A 21,461-nucleotide genomic window follows, 5' to 3' on the forward strand; every position below is an offset into this window, starting at 1 on the left:
ATTATTTATTAAACTAATGATATTGATATTTTACGAAAGACTGACTGTGACCACATGTGTTGTGTTGTGGGAGTGAAAAGGAGAAAAATTCAATTCTATGGATGGAAACTTGTTTTTGTTTATTCCATAAATGATGAATAGCATGTTCACGTAACAAAGACTATGACTACTCAAGCAACAATATCCAACAGCCAAAAAATATATAAAATTGATTGAAAATGTCATTCAAATGAAAATATAATAAAATAAGTGGCACATGAAAACATTGCCCAAACAAATGTTTACAGAAATATATGCTGCGAACATGTTGAATTTTTTATTTTTTCTACTGAGACGTGTATAAGGAAAAATTGGAGATTAATCAAAATAAAATTATTTAAAATATAAAAAATGTGTATGATTAATTGCAAAGTCATCGAAATTTTACGTCAGATGAAAAATGTCCAAGTTTATATAAAAATTCGCATGTTTAATTATTATTATTATTATTATTATATATATATATATATAGTCCTATGTGTCTTTGTGACATTTCAACAGGGACGATGGTAGTGCGAACACAATGGTTTCACGACATTAAAGTTGAGAAACAAAAATACAGGACATAGTCGATGAACTCACGGCATTTTGTCTTATGATTCTACGTTGTATTTAACTTAAGTCAAAATATACTGTCCTTTGTAATTAACTGAAAAAATCTTATGTTAAAAGTGATAAATATAAAAATTATTTTTACATAAATGAAAAAAATAATACAAGATTTTAATTACTAAAAGGATAAATATATTTTGACATAAATTAAATAGAACTATAAGATAAAATCTTATATGGCTGTTAAAACTAATAAATATAAAATTTATTTTTATATCAATGAAAATTTCAATCAAACCACCTTATGTAAATATATCGAAATATATATATATATATATATATATATATATATATATATATATATATATATATATATACATATATATATATATATATATATATATATATATATATATATATATATTTCCTAAAATAAGTGTTCATCAAATAATAACATGCGAATTTTAAATTTAATTTAATTTTAAAAAATGGTTTGTAATATTATTATAAAAAATATTTATTGTTCTGGATTTAACTTAAACTCGACTTTTTATAAGAAAACATTGGATTTTACATGGACGTTGACATCGTATTTCACGTGGATCACATCAATTGATGTCGGTTTGATATTATTTGACCTTGAATTTGTTTTTATTTTTAAAAAAATTTATTTTTAATATCACACCTGAAATACAGAAAATGATCCAACACATCACAAAATTATATATATCATGCGTTTCAAGTAATTAAAATACTAAACAATAACCAACCAAAATATTAACCTTTTTGAAGGGTTGAAAATGAAAAACACTGAAAGAGAATGAGCACAAGCAATGGAGAGGGAAAACGTCGCTGCCGAGATCCGAGAACTCGCGCACAAGAATTGCTCCAAAAGCCAATGAAAACAATTTTTAATCGATGCAAATGAAAGATAATGGTTCCAAAAATAATGTAATTTGTGCAAAATAATTTTAAAAAGTGTAAAGTGGAAGAAAACTCACTTGAACGATAATGACAAACTAGAAAGCAAGACGAAAAGACAAAGACAACGAGAGAAAAAACGCAAAATGATGCTCACGTTATGGAAGGGATTTGGCGTCGACCCCCTTCCCAGCTGACGTCAAATTGCTTTAAGACATAAGCTCCCCATTCGAGTCGATATTTAAGTTGTAAGAAAAATTAATATTGACATCCAAAATGAGGTATTTTTGCACATTTTTTACGTTCGTGGGTGAAAGGACCGAAGTCTGATTCAAATTAGATGTCAAAGGACCTGTAGTCGACATGTAAAATGAATATAATAGTGACTTTTCAGTTTTGTTTGCAGACTTTTAACATCTGTGAGGTGAGGAACTGACGTCTATAATGTATTTGATGTCGGGGACTCCTGCAGTCGACATCTATAATGGCATTTTCTTTATAAAACTAACTGTCACTGGTCATTTTTTATGTTGGATTTTTGTTTGTTAAATGTTAAATGTGTGACGTTAAATATTATTTTTACACTAATGTAATATATATATATATATATATATATATATATATATATATATATATATATATATATATATATATTTGAAGTTTACCTTACGTAAAACTTTTAATATTTAATATATTTCGTATATTCATATCCTTCCTCGTTTGTTCTATTTTGGTTATTTTCCTTCTTTCTTGTACTCGTAATATTGAGTATCTCAAAGTTAGAAGGACAAAAGTTCTAAATTTTACCAGTTTTAAATCACAAGAGTATTAATAGAAATGCATGGTGGTTTTAGGTTTCAACTTTTGTAACTAATGAAGTTTTTACGTTCACAATTGAATGTTCAAGTCTATTGATGTTTCAATGAGAGGTCTTTGTTTTACACCAATTATTTATTAATAATTGTGAACTTTTCTAACATATCATCGTCATTCAAGTAAACATATTTCTTAGGATAATAATACCTTGACAACATTTTAATATAATTTATGTATCATTCTATGATTAGTCCAAAATTACTCCACAATCAATAATAATAATAATAATAATAATAATCATAAACATCAACATGGATCAATCACAGAATGACACGTGATGTTAAAATGTTGTCAAAAAAATATTATCAAATTATTATTGTCATATTGTAAAATCTCATATTTAATATTATTCTTATATCTGTACTAGTATAACAAGGTGTTTCTTTTACTTTCTACTTGTTTTCCTTCATTTTGTTCACCGTGTTTCTAATTATTTGTCATTGGCATTGCCATTGATTGTAAGTTGGATGTAACATCAAGTGTGTGGAGGGTTGATTTGGCTAGTGATTTATCGTTAAAAGCGTAAGTTATTTTTCTTTTGTTATGGCCGAATAGGTTAGCATAAGGGATAAGGGCTAAGGATTGTATACTTTGTGAAGACTTAGTGTTTTTCTTAATAAATAATTATATTGATTAATTTATAACGGTTATTTAAACTTAAAAAAACTGACAAGGGTCTGAGAAAAAATTAAATATTATATATATTTAATAAGTTAACCAAATGAACGAGCAATGAACTATTTTATTATGTGTGAATTTTCTTTATCAACAAAAAATATTATAAAAAATATATATATAGTAGAGTAGCATGTGAATCACTAGTTGATATAAATATTTTTATTAATTATACCTTAATAGGAGCAATGGTGGTGATAATAACTGATGGAAATATTGTTTGTGGTTGGCGAAATGATGGAAGTAGCTGAGTTACTTAAATGCCAACGCTAACCTCAATTTTTATTTCTTATTTGGTTGGTTCACAAATTCATTACGGAGAGGCCAATACATTTATGCCTCTTATTGCTTCTATACTTTTATTTTTTATTTTTTTTATTTTTTAGTATTATGAAGAATTACTCGAAAACACTTTTGATATGTTTCTGTTATTTTAAACTTTATTAGAAACTATCATTTTTTGTATTTTACACAGTACACGCAACAGATGAAATATTAATTAGTATTCCCGTACAACAACTTTAACCTTTAACCTATGGTTCATATAAATGACAACTTTAATATTTTATTAATGATAATTTTATACTGGGTATACCTTTTTTTGTTAGTCCAGTAATTAAATTATACAATTTAACATTCATGTATCCTTTAAATTTAAAATAATGGTGTAAAAGTGAATTTTTGTAAATTTAAATTTGAGTTTTAGGATACATACAGTTTCAGCCTGTAGAGCACGGGCCCCATATTTTAGTAATTAAAAAAATATTATGGAGAAGTTAATTTCACCAAACATAGCTGATAAAAACATTGAATTCTCGGTTGAACAAGTCATTAACCGAAACATAATTAAATATTTAAAGTTTCATTAAATATTTGTTTTAAAGAATATTTAAATATTACAGAATTTTTCAAGGAATTCATATAACTTATCAATTATTTTTTAGAACTAAATCAATTGGGAAAAATTAATTAAATATCCTAAAACATATGAATAATATGTCTTAAATTTGATTTTTAAATACTTTTTTACTATAATGTGTTATAACATAGCATTAATGATAAAAAAAATAAAAAATAATTACAAACGAAAAATATTAAGTCTAAAATACTTAATATCTTTTTTTTTTCAAATTATAAAATAGTGAATTAGGGGCAGAACACGATTTAACCTACTAGGTTGATAGCTTGGGTAAGTGGATTAAGTCTCCAAAATTTGTCTAAATAATTATTATATTTAGTCATTTCACCTATACAGTCCAACTCATAATAATGATAATCTCAAGATAGTCCCATGATTAACTAAATATTATTTTCTTCAATCATTTCAATATATCATCTTTATTATTTTTTTAATCTTTACACTTGATTTTCTTAATAGTCTATGCTTTTCTATTTACGAGTAACTTTGTTAGAAACACGATTTAGTTATTAAAAGATTTTATTATAAATCTAAAATAAATATTTATAAAGTATAGAGTATAAACCAAAACCATTAGTCATGTTACGAAAACAAGTTGTTATCTTAATGTATAGGTTTTGAATAAAAACGGTTAAACTTAACTCGTTCAGTTAAATTTAAAGGGTCTTACTCCCTTCGCCACCATGTATTGTTTCCTATATCTCCTTATTCCTTTCTTATCCTTCAGTAACTCCCTCCGCCCTACCCATGTCGTCGCCTCTGCCGACTCACCGTCGTCTATTCCTCCTTCTGCTGCCGCAGCCGCAGACGCCACAACAAGGTCTTCCTCCCCGCCACCACCTCCACCTCTTCCTCATCCGAACATAAGTTCGAAGCTGTCATCGACCTCACTCCTCTGACCGCTTTCCAATCTAACATTCGCTGATTCATACTTTCCGGAAGAGACGCTTACCTCGATTTGCAAACCCTCCTTACTCTCGACCACAACCGCAGACTCGTCGTTTCCTGCCGCCGTTCCACCTTGCATTTCCTTCAAACTTCGGCGGCTTTGACCTTGCTCACGTTTTCCGTTTTCAGCGTTTTGGCTCGATTGATTTCTATAGGTTTTCGTCGTGGCGTCATAACGCGTCTAACAATAGGCCTCTTTCGTGTTTGGCTATGGCGTTCAACTCAATTCTTTGCAAGTCAAGTTCTTTTGTGAGGGCCCTTGCGGTGGCGGGTCAATTGACGAAGAATAACCACCTGGGTTACCGCACCTTAATTTTCTCTGCCATCAACCACCACAAGGATTCGTTTGTTCCAAAGTTTCACTTTTCTTCTGCAGCTGCCCGGAAGAAACCAACCTCCGATGAGAACCTTCTCCGAGTCATCGAATCTGAAATCGAATGCGCCCAGGAAACTGACGATCACAACGCAAAGGAAGGGGTTCCGAGTAATTTTCCCTTTAAAATAATTGATAGTCCCGGACATCAAACTATAGCGCTCGAGAGAACGTACCAAGATGAGGAAATTAAGGTATAGGTTCACGTGCCTGATTTGGTTACTGGGGAAGGAAATAACGACGATGACGATAATGAGGGTGAAAGAGCTCCGCAGTCTAGCATTCCACTTTCGGTCAGTGTTTACAAGAAGGGTGGACGTTCAAGTGGTTGTCAAGAGCCTGGGTGGGGGTGCAGGATTTTCAAATTAATTAAAAAAAATCTAAAGATAAAATTGGAATTAAAAAAATTTGGAGAGATGGAGGAAACAACATAGTATATGTTCACATTGGCCCATTCTACTTTGGATATGCTGCCAAAAATACTATATACACCATCTGTTTAATTTTTGGACCTCATCTTATTCTTTTAATTCTGTTTTTACAAAAATTACATTGAAAGAAACTAGTTCTGGTAACCTGAATGTTTTTCTTATCAGGAAAGCTTTCATAAGATTGGTCAAAATTAATCTAATTATATTAAACCATAGTTAACTATATTATATAATATTATAAAAAATTTAACTATTATAATAAAAATTGAACTGTATTATCTTATAGTATAATTTTTAAAAAACGGAACTTTTATAAGTTAATTACAACCATAACTTTTATGTTTTTTCTTTCTCTTCAATAGCATCATATCCTAAATAAGTTAACTCATGGATCTAGTTTCTTTGTAGCTTTTAGATTGATTGGTAGATGTGATTTTATGAAAGCTTTTAGCACTAATAGTATTTTCATTAAAGAATTTATTATACCTATTTGCATTTTTTGTATTTTACTATTCATTTCACATTTTCGTTCCTTTTGTTATAAAACTTTTTGTATTAATTTTAGGTAGTACTCCTTATAGCAATTTTAGCTATACAACACCCAATGATAGAAAATTAAGCTTCTTATAAAATAATTGAAAAAAAAATTGATAAAACAAAAAATAGTTGAGTTTAATTTAATGTAGTTTTATCAAATAAAAAATAGTTTTTGTCTGAATTAATTTTTAATTCAGTTTACTTTAGTCTAACTATTTTTTATTAGTTTTTAACATTGTAATTCAGTTAATTTTGTTTACCATTAATAAGAAGCATACAAAGGATAGTAAAAAAAAATAAAAATGACTTGAGATGATTTAAGGTTATATTTTGCAGTATATTATTTATTTATTTTTTTAACAGTTAAAAACCTTGTTCGAACTTATAAATAATACCTAAAGAAGTTATAACGTTTATTTGAGACATTATTTGAAATGTTAGTTTGTAATTTGTTTTTATCTTCATTCCTCTTTTGTTTTTATAATACTAATTAAATTATAATTTTACGACTTTTAAATAAGTTAAGTTTCGTTATAATTTTCGTTATAATTTATCTTTGGCACAACAGTAGTTAATTATGCCTAATGCATTCCGGAACTGAACATCACATTATTAAGCTAACAAGCATTTTTTTAAGTACCAAATATTGAAACAAGAATGGTGAACAAAATAAAAATAGTCCACGTGATAGGGTTACACAATTCATGCAGGAAGAGGGCAACATACATATATTGAAAAATAAATTTAAAATTAATCTGTACAGCAACAAAACGCGGTTTCGGCACATAATTACATTAAGTATACCAAAGTATCTTTTTCAAAAGTTTGGTTCGATCTTGACTTAATATTATAAATTATATTACGGAGAATTGCAAAACATTAATTAATCCGAGTGTTTCTTCAAGGAAGGTACTGTCTAACGGGACGGAAGCTTAACCAATCAAGTGGATTTTGTATTAAGATTTCTTTTTTCTACTACTGTTTCACATGACAACAAGAACTACTCATTTTTCGAGAAAAAAAATATATTATTTAATTAGCTACTGTAAAAAATAATTAATTTGATTGTAGCAATAAATATATTTTAAATTTACACTTTTTTTTTCTTCTAAATTATCGTTGTGGTTAACATTTTTCCACCTCTTTTAATTGTTTATCATTATTACATCTCTCTTTTTAATCATGCATATTAGTCTAAAACTAGTTATAACTCCATGCATAAAAAAAGTAGGTCAATTAATTAATAAACTCAAGTGAACGTGAAGCAAATGGTATAGATTAAAGGAAAGTGCGTTATCTTTATCAATTAGGTAGAAGAAAATCACACCAGTTAACTTATAGCTTTGTGGAAAGTGTGTCTCCAAGAAGCTTACCTATATATAAGTGGAGTAAGAAATATAACAACACTATAAAACTAAGTTAACTTAAAACGCATACAAAATATATCTTAGTTTCAACTACTGTTTTCATATATTCTAAATTTTGGTTCACTGTATCGAAGCCATGACAAGTTTACTGATGATATATATAATATATATATATATATATATATATATATATATATATATATATATATATATATATATTATCCCCTTGGTGCAATCAATTTGCATGCCAGCTGCATCGGAACTCTATAATGGCATTGAATGATTAGTGTTATAATATAATAGATGATTTGCAGCATACAATGGCATTTGAGTGATTTGGTATTGAAAGAAGGGTGTAATGTGATGGGTGTAACTATAAAAGAGGGTGATAAGAAAAGGTTAAGGTATGAGGCAAACTTGATAAATCATAACGTAGTGTAAAATACTGCGTTGGTGGTAAGTGTATTGAGTGAAATGGGGATAGCAGAAGTGTGCTCCAGGTTCATTGGGGACTTTTTACAAACATTTAAAAGCTCCCCAGAGAGGTCGGTGAGTGAGCATGCATGCAAAGGTGAGAGGATGGTGAAGCTTGATGAGAAGATGGTGGGTGCCCTTGTAACAGTTTTTGGCATGGAAAGCAATGGAAGGATAAAGAAGGAGAGTGCAAGGGAAGTTGTGGAGAAGCTTGGTTTGGGTTCGACGACAGGGTTTGAGCTGGGTGAGTTGATGGATGATGAAGTGCCTGTGGAAGAGGTTCTTGGTGAGTTGGAAGACATGTCAAAGCGCAGTGAGTTGCTGCATGAAGCTTTCAAAATCTTTGATGAAGACGGAGATGGGTACATAGATGCAATGGAGTTGAAGAGGGTGCTTCATTGCTTGGGTTTGGATAAGGGTTGGGATATGAATGCCATTAAAAACATGGTCAAGGTTGCAGATTTGAACTTCGATGGCAAGGTTGATTTTGCTGAGTTTGAATTCATGATGATGGGGTAGCAGTTAATCACAAAAAAAAAAAAAAAATCATTAATTTTTGGAATAATTATTCAGCACCCAATTGTATATTAATTAATTGATTTATTTCAGCTTTTGTTTAATCTATCTTTCAATTCTATAATACATTCACTTCTGTTTCTTCTATTTTACTATATATGCATACAACATTAACATTTTCGTTTGCTTAATCCCATGATGCCAGGTGTTTTGCACATGAATCACTGCTACATCGGATTGGATCTAACACAATAATAAAAATGAGAAAAAGAATAGTATATACTTCATTGAATATTGTTGTATATGTTCCATTTTGTTTCGATTACTATTAGTGATCTAAATGTTATAATATTATGCCGATTCAAAACTGCCAAGAAACAAATTTTAAATATAATTTAGACTTATTGGTGCTTTCATAGCTATTTTATTTAGAATTAATTTTTCCCGATTTGTCTAATACAAATTTTAATATACATGTTAGGAAGTTGAAACTCTGATGTTCTAACATCAAGTATGGTATTTTTGTATGGTACAATTTATTTGGCTTGGTATCGTCAATGACCTATTCACCAGTCGTAACGCGTTGATAACACCATTTCCTACACGCTTAGTTATGAGTAATAGCTTTCTAATTGTTAATATAAAGTGCTCATATATACATCACATAGTTATTTTTATCTCGTTTTTTTTTAACTTTAAAATATTTTGCGGCTTTCAATCGAGGCTTTTATATGTATATATATATATATATATATATATATATATATATATATATATATATATATATATATATATATATATATATATATATATATATATATAAAAGTAATATTTTTCTTACAAATGAGGTATGAGATAAAAAATCTTCATTACTTCTTCATGATATAAGGGATGAGGTGCGTTAAAACGGGTCAATCTAATTTTGTTTAAGTCTTATTTGACATTGGTTGCCAACAACGGATTGAATAGACTGGTTTGTCAATTAGAAACAAGTTGAATTTTATAACCCGATCTAGTATGCTGTTGTCCACCTATTTTTTTCTATCATCGAAAGTCTAATATCATATGAAAACAAGTTAAATTTTTTGATAGTTTACATGATGGACTGATGACAAATTGTCATTCGGGCTATTTCAGATCTTAGTCGAGTTGTATCAAGCCTAGGTTGAATTATTAAACTGTGTTAATATGAAGTTTTATGACATGAATTTTAATTTTTTTTTAATGAAACCGGGCTAACAAGCTTACCAACTAACCCCTAGAACTAGCCTGTCAAACTATCGGGTTTGCTGGGCCAGATTGATTTGAGCTCTTATGTTGAAAATGTTGTCCCCGTTCACTTTTTTGACCGAGTTAAGAGGTTGGTCCACCGAACATGACCCTATTTGTCATCCCAAATCTAAACACTAATATAATATAGAGGTATTTTATATAAGATATTTAAAACTATTTATCTTTAGTAAAAGTAGAAATTAAGACACAAATTTACCTCAAATTTGATAAAATATGCTACACAAACTTTTGGTGTTTTTTTTTTAAATTTAATAAATTTTAAAATAGCCAAAAATATATATTAAGATGATGTTGTTTTTCCATGTAGATGATAACATTATACAAAATGAGAATCATAAAGTGAAATTTTTTTATCTAGAAAATATGAAATATCTAGTATATAAAGGTTTTAATAAATTATATAAAAAATATTACAAAATATTTTAAAATTTTGTAAAAAGTATAGCTATGTAAACCAAATGCATAAAATTACAAATACAGAAAAAAAAATTATACTAATTATAAAAGACTTTTTATAACAATTATAATTAGAATAATATAAAAAGTTTTTTTATTTATTATAAAATTTTCAGTGTCTCCACTTTTTATATCAATTATAATTAAAACTGATATAAATAATTTTCTTACCTATTACAAAAATATTATCGCATTAACTTTTAAAAAAATGTTATTTTATTTACAGTTACGTTGTTGTATTACTTTTTATACATCATGAAATATAACCCGTATAAATAACTGTTATAAAAAATATTTTCTTACTAGTGAATATAAAATATGCCTACAAAATACAAAAACAAATAAAAAAACCTTCTAAATAGACGAATTTTTGATATTTTGGTTCTCTAATCCTCTTCACCTATTGGCCAAATTATTCCTCTCCTCATTCCAATCAACTTCATTTCTACTGTATTTAGATCTAAGCTCTTCAATCAACTTTCATTATAGAAGTTACGAGTGTTCAAATTTTTTCTTTATCATGAATTGTTATATCAAAATCTATCACTATTTTTGTCAAATATAATGTCTCTACAATCAAATAAACACTAAAAAAAGTTACCAAGAAAAAAATTGGATAAAAAATCAACTTCTAACAATTTTTAATATTTTTTACAGAATTGGATGAATAGTAAAATATAAAAACATTAAAATAGATACAAGAAAATCAAGATATGTAGAGTGAATATGAAAAGCAAAATGTAACCACGTTTTCAATTTCAATAATACAGCGGATATATAAAACACTCATTCAATGATATATATAGACTCACTTGGACGTACTAAAACTTTAATCTAGTTGAGGAAAAACATCACGCATCACGAAACAATCAGCCCCCAACTTAGACTACAAAAACGGCCTCCAAAATGTCCAAAAACACCACCCAGTTGCAGAAAAATAAAGAAAATAAGAAAGAAAAATCATGATCAAGAAAAAAGGTAAAATTATAATTTAAACAGTTTTACAGAAAATTCCAAAACCATTCGAATAGAATGACCAAGCCCATTGAAAAGATCATTGCGGTTGTCTTTTACATTTACAGGTTAGAGATAGAAAGGAATTTTCCATCATGTGGTGTTGCCAAGGAACATATTCCTTCCTTATCAGATGGGATTAATATGTGGTCTATTGGATGACAGCAAAGTGAGATATTTGTTTTTATACAATTACAACAAGAGAAAATGGATAAAGCAACCAAATCCTTTTATACAAAACTAGATACAACAACAGGAAAAAGAAAGAAAGACACCATTTTAAACAGGCATCATTGGACAGAAACAAAGCAAAGACACAATAACATACCCTACTAATCTAACAAGACAAGACGCAAATCATAGAGGTGAATCTACTCGGAGGATACTAAAGAGTCTAAAAAGGTGGCCAAATACTCCCACAACTCATGCCATCGCTCATAACTCCGTTCACATTGTTCATGTCGTTGAAATTCATGTCCAAGTTTCCAAGGTCTGAATTCTGTACACAAACTGTGGCATCGTTGTATGAGCCATCATTTCCATGCACAGTGATGGTTGGCGAAACATGCGCCATGCGGCGGAGATTGGTCGTATTCAGTGGCGGGGGTGTGTTCACTTGACACTGTGTGGGAAGAAGCTGATTGTTTAACGTAGTGAAAGAGCCTCTAGTCACCATGTCCTCTGCTAACTTCACCTACAAGTGTACAAAGATGTCAGATTCTATTAGCATATTTTCCTTCAACCTTGAATGAAAAAACTATAGGTTATTATTAAGCTTTCGTCAACCTAATAATACCTTAGCTCTCAAAGCTTCTACGTCTGATTTCAGCACCCGGTTATTCGTGTCAGCCTCACGAAAATGTTGACTAGCATCATTGAACTGCTTGTATAGGGTTGCGTTTTCCACTTTCAGTTTTTCAACCTGTCAAAACAAAATTAATATTGATATGGGAATTTTCACATCATTACTACTTTTCCCTTGTTAAAGACTTATCAAATACCTGCAACTCTAGGTCAGCCAACTGCGCCTGTTTTCTTCTTCTTGACCTTCTGGCAGAATTGCGATTAGAAACCTTCCTAAAATTACAACGAAATTTAGAATCTCAGTGAGGCTTAAAATCATCCAAGATACTATTTAAGATGATTTTTTTCATTGACACTTAGAATGGAGGGGAAAAAGTATGATCGGTTATACTTTTTAAATAAAATTCCATTTATTTATTTTCTTCTCTGGTGAGGACTTTCATCTAAATAAAGTGTAGTTTTCATAATTTGACTTACCTTCTAAGACGTTTCAATTCAACTGAATTCGTGCTCTGTTCACAAGGACCATCTTCATCAGATGGCTCAGAAGAACCACTTGTGGCTCCTTTCGTATGATTCTTCCAGCCCTCTGGTTTATTAGCTGACACTGGACTACCAACTGCCCAGTTTTTAATTCAATCCAAAATGTTAAATTCCATAATTAAACGATAATTTGGTGAGGAATAAGAGACATAGAATAATGAATGCAATAATTTATACAAATTTTTTTTGTGTGCAGTTCTGCCTATAATTATGATATCTGATGAATGATATACAATAGAGATAAACAAGAAAATGTTGTAAACATAATATTACTATAATATTGAGTTAAGGATTAACAATATATATATATATATATATATATATATATATATATATATATATATATATATATATATATATATATATATATATATATATTATAGTGCTCATACCATTAGCAGTGCCACAAATGGAAGACCGAGAATCGATTGTAGCAGTGATGGTGGAATGCTTGGGAGTGAGGTTTTGGGAAGAAAAAGGATCTGTCAGTCCACAAGTTGAAAATGAAGTCATGGCATCCTGCAATATTACAGACGAGTATGGTTAAGCTAGCTGAATTTTCGTACATCATTTTAGCCACTAAAACTATCTTTTTCCCTTTTTTATCACAATGTCCTTGCAGACTCTTTTTTTTATTCTTTTTCTTCTTTACATGCAAAACAGCAATGGAGCACATGCACCAAAAATAAGCCACAGGGAAATAACAAAGCAATATTCCAATAATTCACAAGCTTCAAACCGGGTCCACTGAGATAGAGGCAATAATATCAAAGCTTTATAAAAAAAATCATTGTACTCGTGCTTTTGAAGAAAATAGTGACGCCATTCTATTAATAAAAAGGAGAAAGTGTTTCATTTAATTATTAGTGATTTTTTTAGTTTAATGCTTTTGGAATTTGTAAACAGGTTTAATTTATTAAATTTAAATTAATTTTCTTTCCTCAGGATAAATTTCATCAGAATTGAAAAAAATAATTCAAACATAATTTTTTCAATGCATTTATTTAAAATTGACAATTTCCACTATATAAGAACATCAATTAAATATTCAACCTTGAAATTCTGTTCCTAACCTTTAGATCTAATATAGACTCTAAAATATAGGGTTAGTTTTTCAAATTAGGTCGACACAACACTTTAACTTTTGTACTTGCTACTCAACTTAGTTGGGTTTTAATCGAACAAAACTTGACGAATTCCTCCAATTGCTACATGAACCAAGGATCATTATAGACTTAATTGAGTTTTACTCCGACAAATCTGAAAATTTTGTTAAAACTTAAAATAATTAAATTTAGCTGATTAGGTTAATGGGTCGTTGACTAAACCCAACTTCCTAAACATTTTTGAATTAATTTTTTATGCAAAGTTACGGTAACTGTTTATTTTTATGTATAACATATTTTTGTATATATTAATTTCTTGTTTAATGGTTCTATTTATGTTATCAATTTAAAATCATTACATAATAAAATAATGTATTCATACCAGGGTCAAACATTTTACTTAACATATTTCTTTAAGTACATATATTGAAATGTACAATTTTTTTTTTGTTGCAAGTATATATCCATCAAAATAGAAACATACGAAGGCTTATACACCAACCAAACACAGAGTAATTGATCGTGTTATTCCTATTTGCTACTTTCACAAAAAATTACTATTTACCACTGACTCGTAACCCAAGGAATTCAATTCTTTAGAATTTAGTGATTGTGAAATACTTCATGGCGCGATGCGCAAATTTAGGCCAATGGTAAAACATTATTTATCAACCGAACAATTTTCCTGACAGTCAATAGACAACAAATATTTAAAAAACTAGGCATATATTAATTTTAAACCATGAAAACTACCTACCGCATTTGGATTAAAAACAGTTTCGTGTTATTGCTGTTGTTTGCTTTCTCACTTTTATGGTACATTTGTTTTTGGTAATTGCCTCGTCACTTTATAGAAAGCTTTTCCACAGTGTTTTTTGTTAATCTGCTGGCGGAGGTAAAACTACTAGAAAAAACAACAGAACTACATTATCTTATAATAAATAATACTTTCAATAATTTTCATACAGTAATTGTTTATTCTTAGTTACACTCTCTTAAGTAAAAACTATTATACAAATACAATCACGCACGAAACAATATTACCCAATAATAATAGAATTTTTTTATTGATACATTGAGGAAAGTCGTGGCCGCTATTGTAACACTAATCATTGAAGTGAGCTACAACTCTATATAATAGGTTACAACATACAACTTTTCAATCATTTCTGCTATTTTTTTTAAATGTTCATGAAAATATAATTGACAAGCAAAAGAAGATACATAATTATTTTTCAAAATTCTAATTACTCAATTAAAATTTGCCTCATATGATACACGATTAGACAGGTGAAATTATTGTACAAAATAAATTTATAATGACCAGTGGCAAAGAGACACGATTGGCTTTGCGAAACTGTGGACGCACACAGCGCAGTTGCAAATAGAAAGAACACCATGGGATGGGACCCATTCCATAGGAAGAAAGACAAAAAACAATATTAAAAAAGAAAGCGCACTATCGTAGATTTCTCAAAGTCCTGCGTTCACACAAGTTCTCAACAAAACCCAAGAACGAAGCAGTCCACATCACCATGTCTTCTCCACGAACAACTTCACTCCTCCACCTTCACTCACGCACTCATACCTCTCACGGTTTTTTTTTCTTTTCTTTTTTGGAGAAAGTAACTTTCCTTTCACCTTCAAAAATCACTTCACAATAATTAGTGCCAGCCACAACACTATTTCTCTAAACATCTTTAGAAATATTTCTCTTATTATATATCTTCTTTCTATAAGTATAGCATTTTGTTCATACTAAATCACTCTTCTCCTAAAGATTTCTACGCTGACAAACTATAATGATTTGAACTACAAGACAAATTTAATTAAACAAATCTCGATCACAATACAAGTCTTGCCTAAAACAGAAACGCATAATTATTATTATTTTGTTTTTATGGAATCGTTTACTCTTTCTGTTATTACTGTTAAGGAAGCGTTAGGCGCACGCGGATTACTTTCTAGGGAGAACCGTAATAGGTTTTCAGTTTGCCACGGCAAAAGATGGCTCGAAGGCGTTTTCAGTTTCAGAATTGAGTGTGAAAGAGAAAGAGAAGACTGACCGGTAATAGATTTTGGAAAGCGGCGAAGACATCGGTTCCGGCGAGGTTCAGATACCGGAGCTCGTCGAGATTAGGAAAGTCGTTATCGAGATCGGACTCCGTGGTCGTCATCCGCTTGAAGCAGCCGTGGCCGGAGAAAACCGACGACGGCGTGAGAGATTGTTGAGACGCAGCCAGAACGTGGCCGGAGGGAGAGCGTTAACAGTAGGAGAGAGAATTGGGAGGGAAAAGGGAATGAGAGTAGCAGCTTCAGGGGTATAAATAGAAAACCAATGCGCATAAACAAATAAACTTTTATTAAAAAAATAAGAAAGAAAGAAAAATTGGGCGGCACTTGACATTGAAACAAACCAGAAAGTTTTTTTGGTCATTGAAATCACGAAAGTGACCTGATCCGTCACGTATAATTACGTGTTCCGACCGTGACTGGGATTTTTCTAGAATCAAATCTGAACCGTCTATCTTGAATCAGGAAGCCCTCATATTGACACGTGGCAAAGTGAAAATTACACGTGGGACTAACTTCTATTTCTCCTTTGTACAATGCCTTTAGAATTGGGTCCCCCTCAGGATTATAATATTATGTTATAAAACAATTAAAATATGAATGATAAATTCATTAATTTTGTCGTCGTATACTTTTCTCTTGCAATATCTATAAAACTATTATATATTCCATTTTTATAAAATTAATTAAAATACATGCTGAAAATAGTTTTGAACAGAGGTGGAATAAAGGGCATAGGGTAGAGTAGGGTAGGGGAGGAATAGTTTTGTAAAGAATAATAATGGCACGCTTTTGATGTTGTTCTGTTTCACATTATATATAAGTAAGAAATTCTTAAATAAATTAATGGTTACGTCATATCTTTTGATAAAGTATTTTCATAATAATATATAGAAATAAGTGTAGTTTTTTTTATTTTATTTTAAAAATAAATAATATAAAATAAGAATAATTTATTTTGGATGTTTGATCGAGTAATAATGAAAAGTTTGTAGTTTTGTAGAATTATGGATGGCTTGTTGAGGGCGGTTTGACTTTGATGAGCAACAAGTGGCGAGGGAATTTCATTCTGTGAAAATGGCGAAAGGAGAAATGTTATGTTATTTGCACCTACTCTTGTCCAAAACAGAGAGTAGAAAGGGAAATGCACACACACCCAATATTCTTTTATATATATATATATATATATATATATATATATGAAGTATGAAAAGTTAAATATGTGGTAAACCAACTTTTCTAAAGTTAATATGCATATTGTAAAACCTTATTTTCAATTGTTATGAAATAATAATTTTGTTTACATTACGATGAAATAGTAAAGTCAATACGAAAACTTTCATATATATATATATATATATATATATATATATAAATAATAAAGATGAAATCGCAATCTGCAAAAGCACGCGCATCATAAGTTTTGTTTTTTTTTTCTAGAATGTGAAAATAATTTATAAAACGGGTCTATTCATAAAGCACATAATAATGAAGGAGTTGGTGTGATCTATTACGGAATAAGAACATCTAAACAATATTTACCACAGTTGGCAGTCACAATCTTAACCAAAAAAAGTTCACCTTCTCGAGTGCAAAAGTACAAATCAAACCAAAGCGGAAACCCAAAATATCCTTTCAAAATTCTAACATTTTTGTATGTTAATTTCTATATATACAATTGGATTTAGAGAAGAGAAGGTTAATTCGAAAGATACAAATATTAATAGAATATAAATTCAGACATATAAGAAATTAACACCATTTTTATTCAAAATAAATTAGTGGATCTTCAAATTTATTTGTTGTTCAACTTTCTTATTTTGAGACTTGAATTAATATTTAAATTTTTAGCAAATTAGACATAAATTTATATACATGTAAAATATTATTCTTATTAAGAGATATTTTGAGATAGTATTAATAATAAATTCGTAAACCTTAATCTAGAATAAATAATATCTTATGTGTAAGCAAATTGATGTGTTTTGAACTTTAAGACATAGATAAAATGTGAGTGGGAGTAAAACAATTGAAGGAGGCAATGGAATTGCGGTGGAAAACGAAGAAAAAGCAGTGCGACTTTACTTTTGGAAAAGCATTAAAGACAGTTGTGTTGTGTGGGTTGACGTGACTTAGGCAATAAGTAGAAAGGAAAATGGCATTGGCAAATAGAAAGTAAAAAAAGTGAAAAAGGAGGAAGGAAGGGGGTGCGTTAAGTAATTTAAAAAGTGGGTTTCTTAAGTGTGAAGGTGTTGTTAAAGTAATGGAGTTTGATTGGGACAAGCACCGACCCAAAGCAAAAAGTTAGGAAGATAGTAACATAGATGCTTTATGGATGGTGTTAGAAAAGTAGGTCAAGTTAACCCTCACTTCAAAGGAAACCTTACAGCTACCTATTTATTTTTTTATTTCTTACTTACTTTTTTTATGCATTATTATTTAATTCAAAAAATGGATCACCCACTCACCTTGTTCACACGTTAAAACCAAATCATCTCCGAATACTTTGTTTGTGCAATGTTGTTGTTGTATGTGATGGAGACAAATGAGAGAGTAATGAGATTGCATTTTGCACTTGTTGCTTTTTCCTTGTCATGTTCATATTTTTACGTTTATAACAATTATTCTTAGCATCTTCGACCATGCTTCTTTGTTCTGTCTCTTCTTCAGATATGCCACCTCATACCTCTGCTGTGTAACTTCTGCTTTCCATTGGCCCAGCTTTAATCACACCACCATTGCATTCCTTTTCTTTTTTGTTCCAGATCATGGATACTTTTCTAACAATATATTTATCGACTTTATTAATTACTAATATTTGTTAAATTATTCTAAAACATATTATTTTTTATAGATATTAAAGTTAATATATTTTAAAAACTAAAAACATAAAAATTTCAATAGAGAAGTGTAAGTTATATATATATTTTTTTAATCTTAAATTTTTATATAAAATCAAAATTTATATATGTCTTAAATTTTAACATGATTTCAAACTTTAATGAATAAATATAGTTTTTATAATTTAATTGAATTAATTTTTTTATGTATTTATAATTTAATCGAGTTAAATTATTTTTTACATATCAGGTGTTTTAAATTTACGTTTGAATTGTGTATATCTATTATTAAATTTTAACTTAAATATCATGGTGTAACACATTTAACAAATAAAATTAATTAACAGTTAAATTAAAATATTATATTTATTTATTTTAAATGTTTGAAAACTAAAATATATTAAAGTTTAAAATATAAACAAATTTTAATTTTTGAATTAACTACTATTAATAAAAAAGAATATTAAGTCAGTACTTTTTCATATCTATTTGTCGAAAAAGTTTATATGTTTTACGGATTTTTGGTGCCAAGAAAGAAACTCATCTTTCTTATGCGCTTATTGGTATTGTTAATCTATTATTTATCTCTCAACAACAGTTATTTCAATGGATAGAGCAATGTGCAAAAGAAATTATAATGCAAAAATTTATTTATGTAAATATTAATTAAATATTTATTACCACATTCATCTTTCAAGGAATGTTTAAAATTATATTTAATAAATACCATTAAGTTAATCCAGCTACTTAGTCTAACTTGTACTAATAATTGGAACACATAACCTTACCTAATGACAATAAAAAAATATAATTAAAAATAATTAAATATTATAATATTTGTTAAAATAAAAATATTAGTAAAATCTACATTAAATAAAAAAAACTAAGTGATTAAAAACGTGCATGTGGAAAAAGTCGTCAATTTTTTTTATTGTTAATAGCTATATTTTTTTTTATAAATAATAAAGTAAATAAAATGAATCATATTGATAAGAATAAAACGGTATATATATATATATATATATATATATATATATATATATATATATATATTAAAAAAGCAGCTGCACGAAGAAAGGTCTGCAAAATCATTATTTAACAGTTGTTGAATCAGTAATAGGAAAAAGTATAAAACAATGAATTTGATGAGAAATTTGTGTGAAATGTTTAAAAAAGATTAATTACTTTTAGTTATTATTTTTTTATGTAAGTTGGTGAGAGAAAATGACTGATAAAGCTGAAATATCTTAGAAGCTTATGGGCCTTCGTATGTGCACGTTATGGGTTTGGTGGAACACATACTTGTTCCACTCACAAAGATTTAAAAGCCCGATTATTTTATTCTCTTTTTTTTTTCATAAAAATATCGCCTTTTGTAAAATTGTTTTAAAACTTTATGGGCTTTTTCAACTTTTAAGAAAAAAAATAAATATTTCAAATAATTTTTTAAATTTTCTTCAAAATAAATTTTAAGGGTACCAGAACAATCGTGTGTATCTTTTAAAATGCAATCTATATTTTTATAATTATAATAATTGTGTTTTCTTAAGAGCTTAAGATAACTGTTTTTTAATGGTGCTGGTTCACTGTGTTTTGGACTTTATAGTTCATGAAATAATGATTCAAGTCAATGGAAGTTGTTGAAACCAAATCTTTTTACTTCTAAAATTAATGATATTTAGTTCAACACTTAATTTACTATTAAATTTTTAACAGCTTTGAAGAGACATGAGTTTTATTGATGTATCAATTATAAATTTCTCTATCCACCAAATTGTTATTATTAATTTTGTATGTTAGCTGGTTCAATAAATTAGATTCAAATATGAGATTTGGATGATACTTTAACCACCTTAAAATAAGAAAATATAAGATTTGAACCAATATATAATTTATAAATAGAAACATAATCTATTAACGTTTATACGTTGATATGTACTTGATATTTATAAGCTTGAAAGGGTTATAAATATATATCTACATAATAGGAAGTATAATATATCCTATTATTACTTTTATTCACAATTTACTAGAACGTGGGAGACTCTTTACATATGGACTTTATTTTTATATGATTTGAAGTTTCTTCTTTCAAATCAAACCTACAGACTCACAATAGATAAACTCTTAAATCATTTGAAAGTTGTATAATAAGTTTATTTATAGAGACACAAGCTAACAAAATCTTAATATTGTAATTATAAGATAATCTAAAGATAAAATATTATAAATTGTATACCTATTAAAAAATATAATGTATAGTGCATTTTTATCTTTGATTTTTCAGAGGCTATAACATTATCGCTCAGCCATAACATTATCTTTCGCATGAAAAAAAGACCTTGTCCTCAATTGTTGTCTTAGTATAAAGGTTAAATAAAAGATTTCTTAATTCTTAATTAACCTCTACGTGTGGGTTGTCAGTCAACTCAATCAAATTTTTATATGAATTTTTATATAGAGTTTAAGTATTATGGTCAAACATGATGGCTTATGATGTAAGTAATTATTTTGTTGACAGTTCATCCTTCACAATGGAACCATAAGAAAAAGAAACTATGTTGTGAGTACGAAACATTGTTTTATGTATCTCATTTTTCTCCATACAAATTTGATGATACTTTGAATGTAAATCCACTTAAAAAAATAACACCATGCAATTCATCCAAAATTTCCTCTAACGAAAGCATGAAAAAAAATCTCT

General features: G+C 28.7%; 2 protein-coding genes and 1 pseudogene across 3 annotated transcripts; 2 read left to right on the top strand and 1 right to left on the bottom strand.

Moving 5' to 3' along the window:
• The first annotated feature begins 4,603 nt into the window (after positions 1–4,603).
• LOC108321803 (uncharacterized protein At2g39790, mitochondrial-like) lies at positions 4,604–5,796 on the top strand (annotated as a pseudogene).
• A 2,238-nt stretch (positions 5,797–8,034) lies between these two features.
• LOC108321834 (calmodulin-like protein 2) lies at positions 8,035–8,832 on the top strand. Its single transcript, XM_017553704.2, has one exon. The coding sequence runs from the start codon at positions 8,113–8,115 to the stop codon at positions 8,629–8,631; it is 519 nt and encodes a 172-aa protein (XP_017409193.1). The 5' UTR covers positions 8,035–8,112; the 3' UTR covers positions 8,632–8,832.
• Positions 8,833–11,489: 2,657 nt separating this feature from the next.
• On the bottom strand, positions 11,490–16,158 carry LOC108321857 (basic leucine zipper 9). Of its 2 annotated transcripts, XM_017553744.2 has the most exons (7): positions 15,911–16,158; positions 14,602–14,748; positions 13,131–13,257; positions 12,673–12,814; positions 12,393–12,468; positions 12,188–12,313; positions 11,490–12,085 (listed from the first exon to the last, which is right to left on the bottom strand). In XM_017553744.2, exons 3-7 carry the CDS (start codon positions 13,249–13,251, stop codon positions 11,786–11,788), a joined length of 765 nt encoding a protein of 254 aa, XP_017409233.1. In that variant the 5' UTR covers positions 13,252–13,257; positions 14,602–14,748; positions 15,911–16,158; the 3' UTR covers positions 11,490–11,785. The 2 variants fall into 2 exon arrangements, with proteins under 2 accessions (XP_017409233.1, XP_017409232.1); XM_017553743.2 differs by lacking the exon at positions 14,602–14,748 and having other exon boundaries at positions 11,600–12,085.
• Between the last annotated feature and the right edge of the window lie 5,303 nt (positions 16,159–21,461).

The sequence above is a fragment of the Vigna angularis genome, chromosome 4 (assembly GCF_016808095.1).
Source record: "Vigna angularis cultivar LongXiaoDou No.4 chromosome 4, ASM1680809v1, whole genome shotgun sequence".
Classification (NCBI taxonomy): domain Eukaryota; kingdom Viridiplantae; phylum Streptophyta; class Magnoliopsida; order Fabales; family Fabaceae; genus Vigna; species Vigna angularis.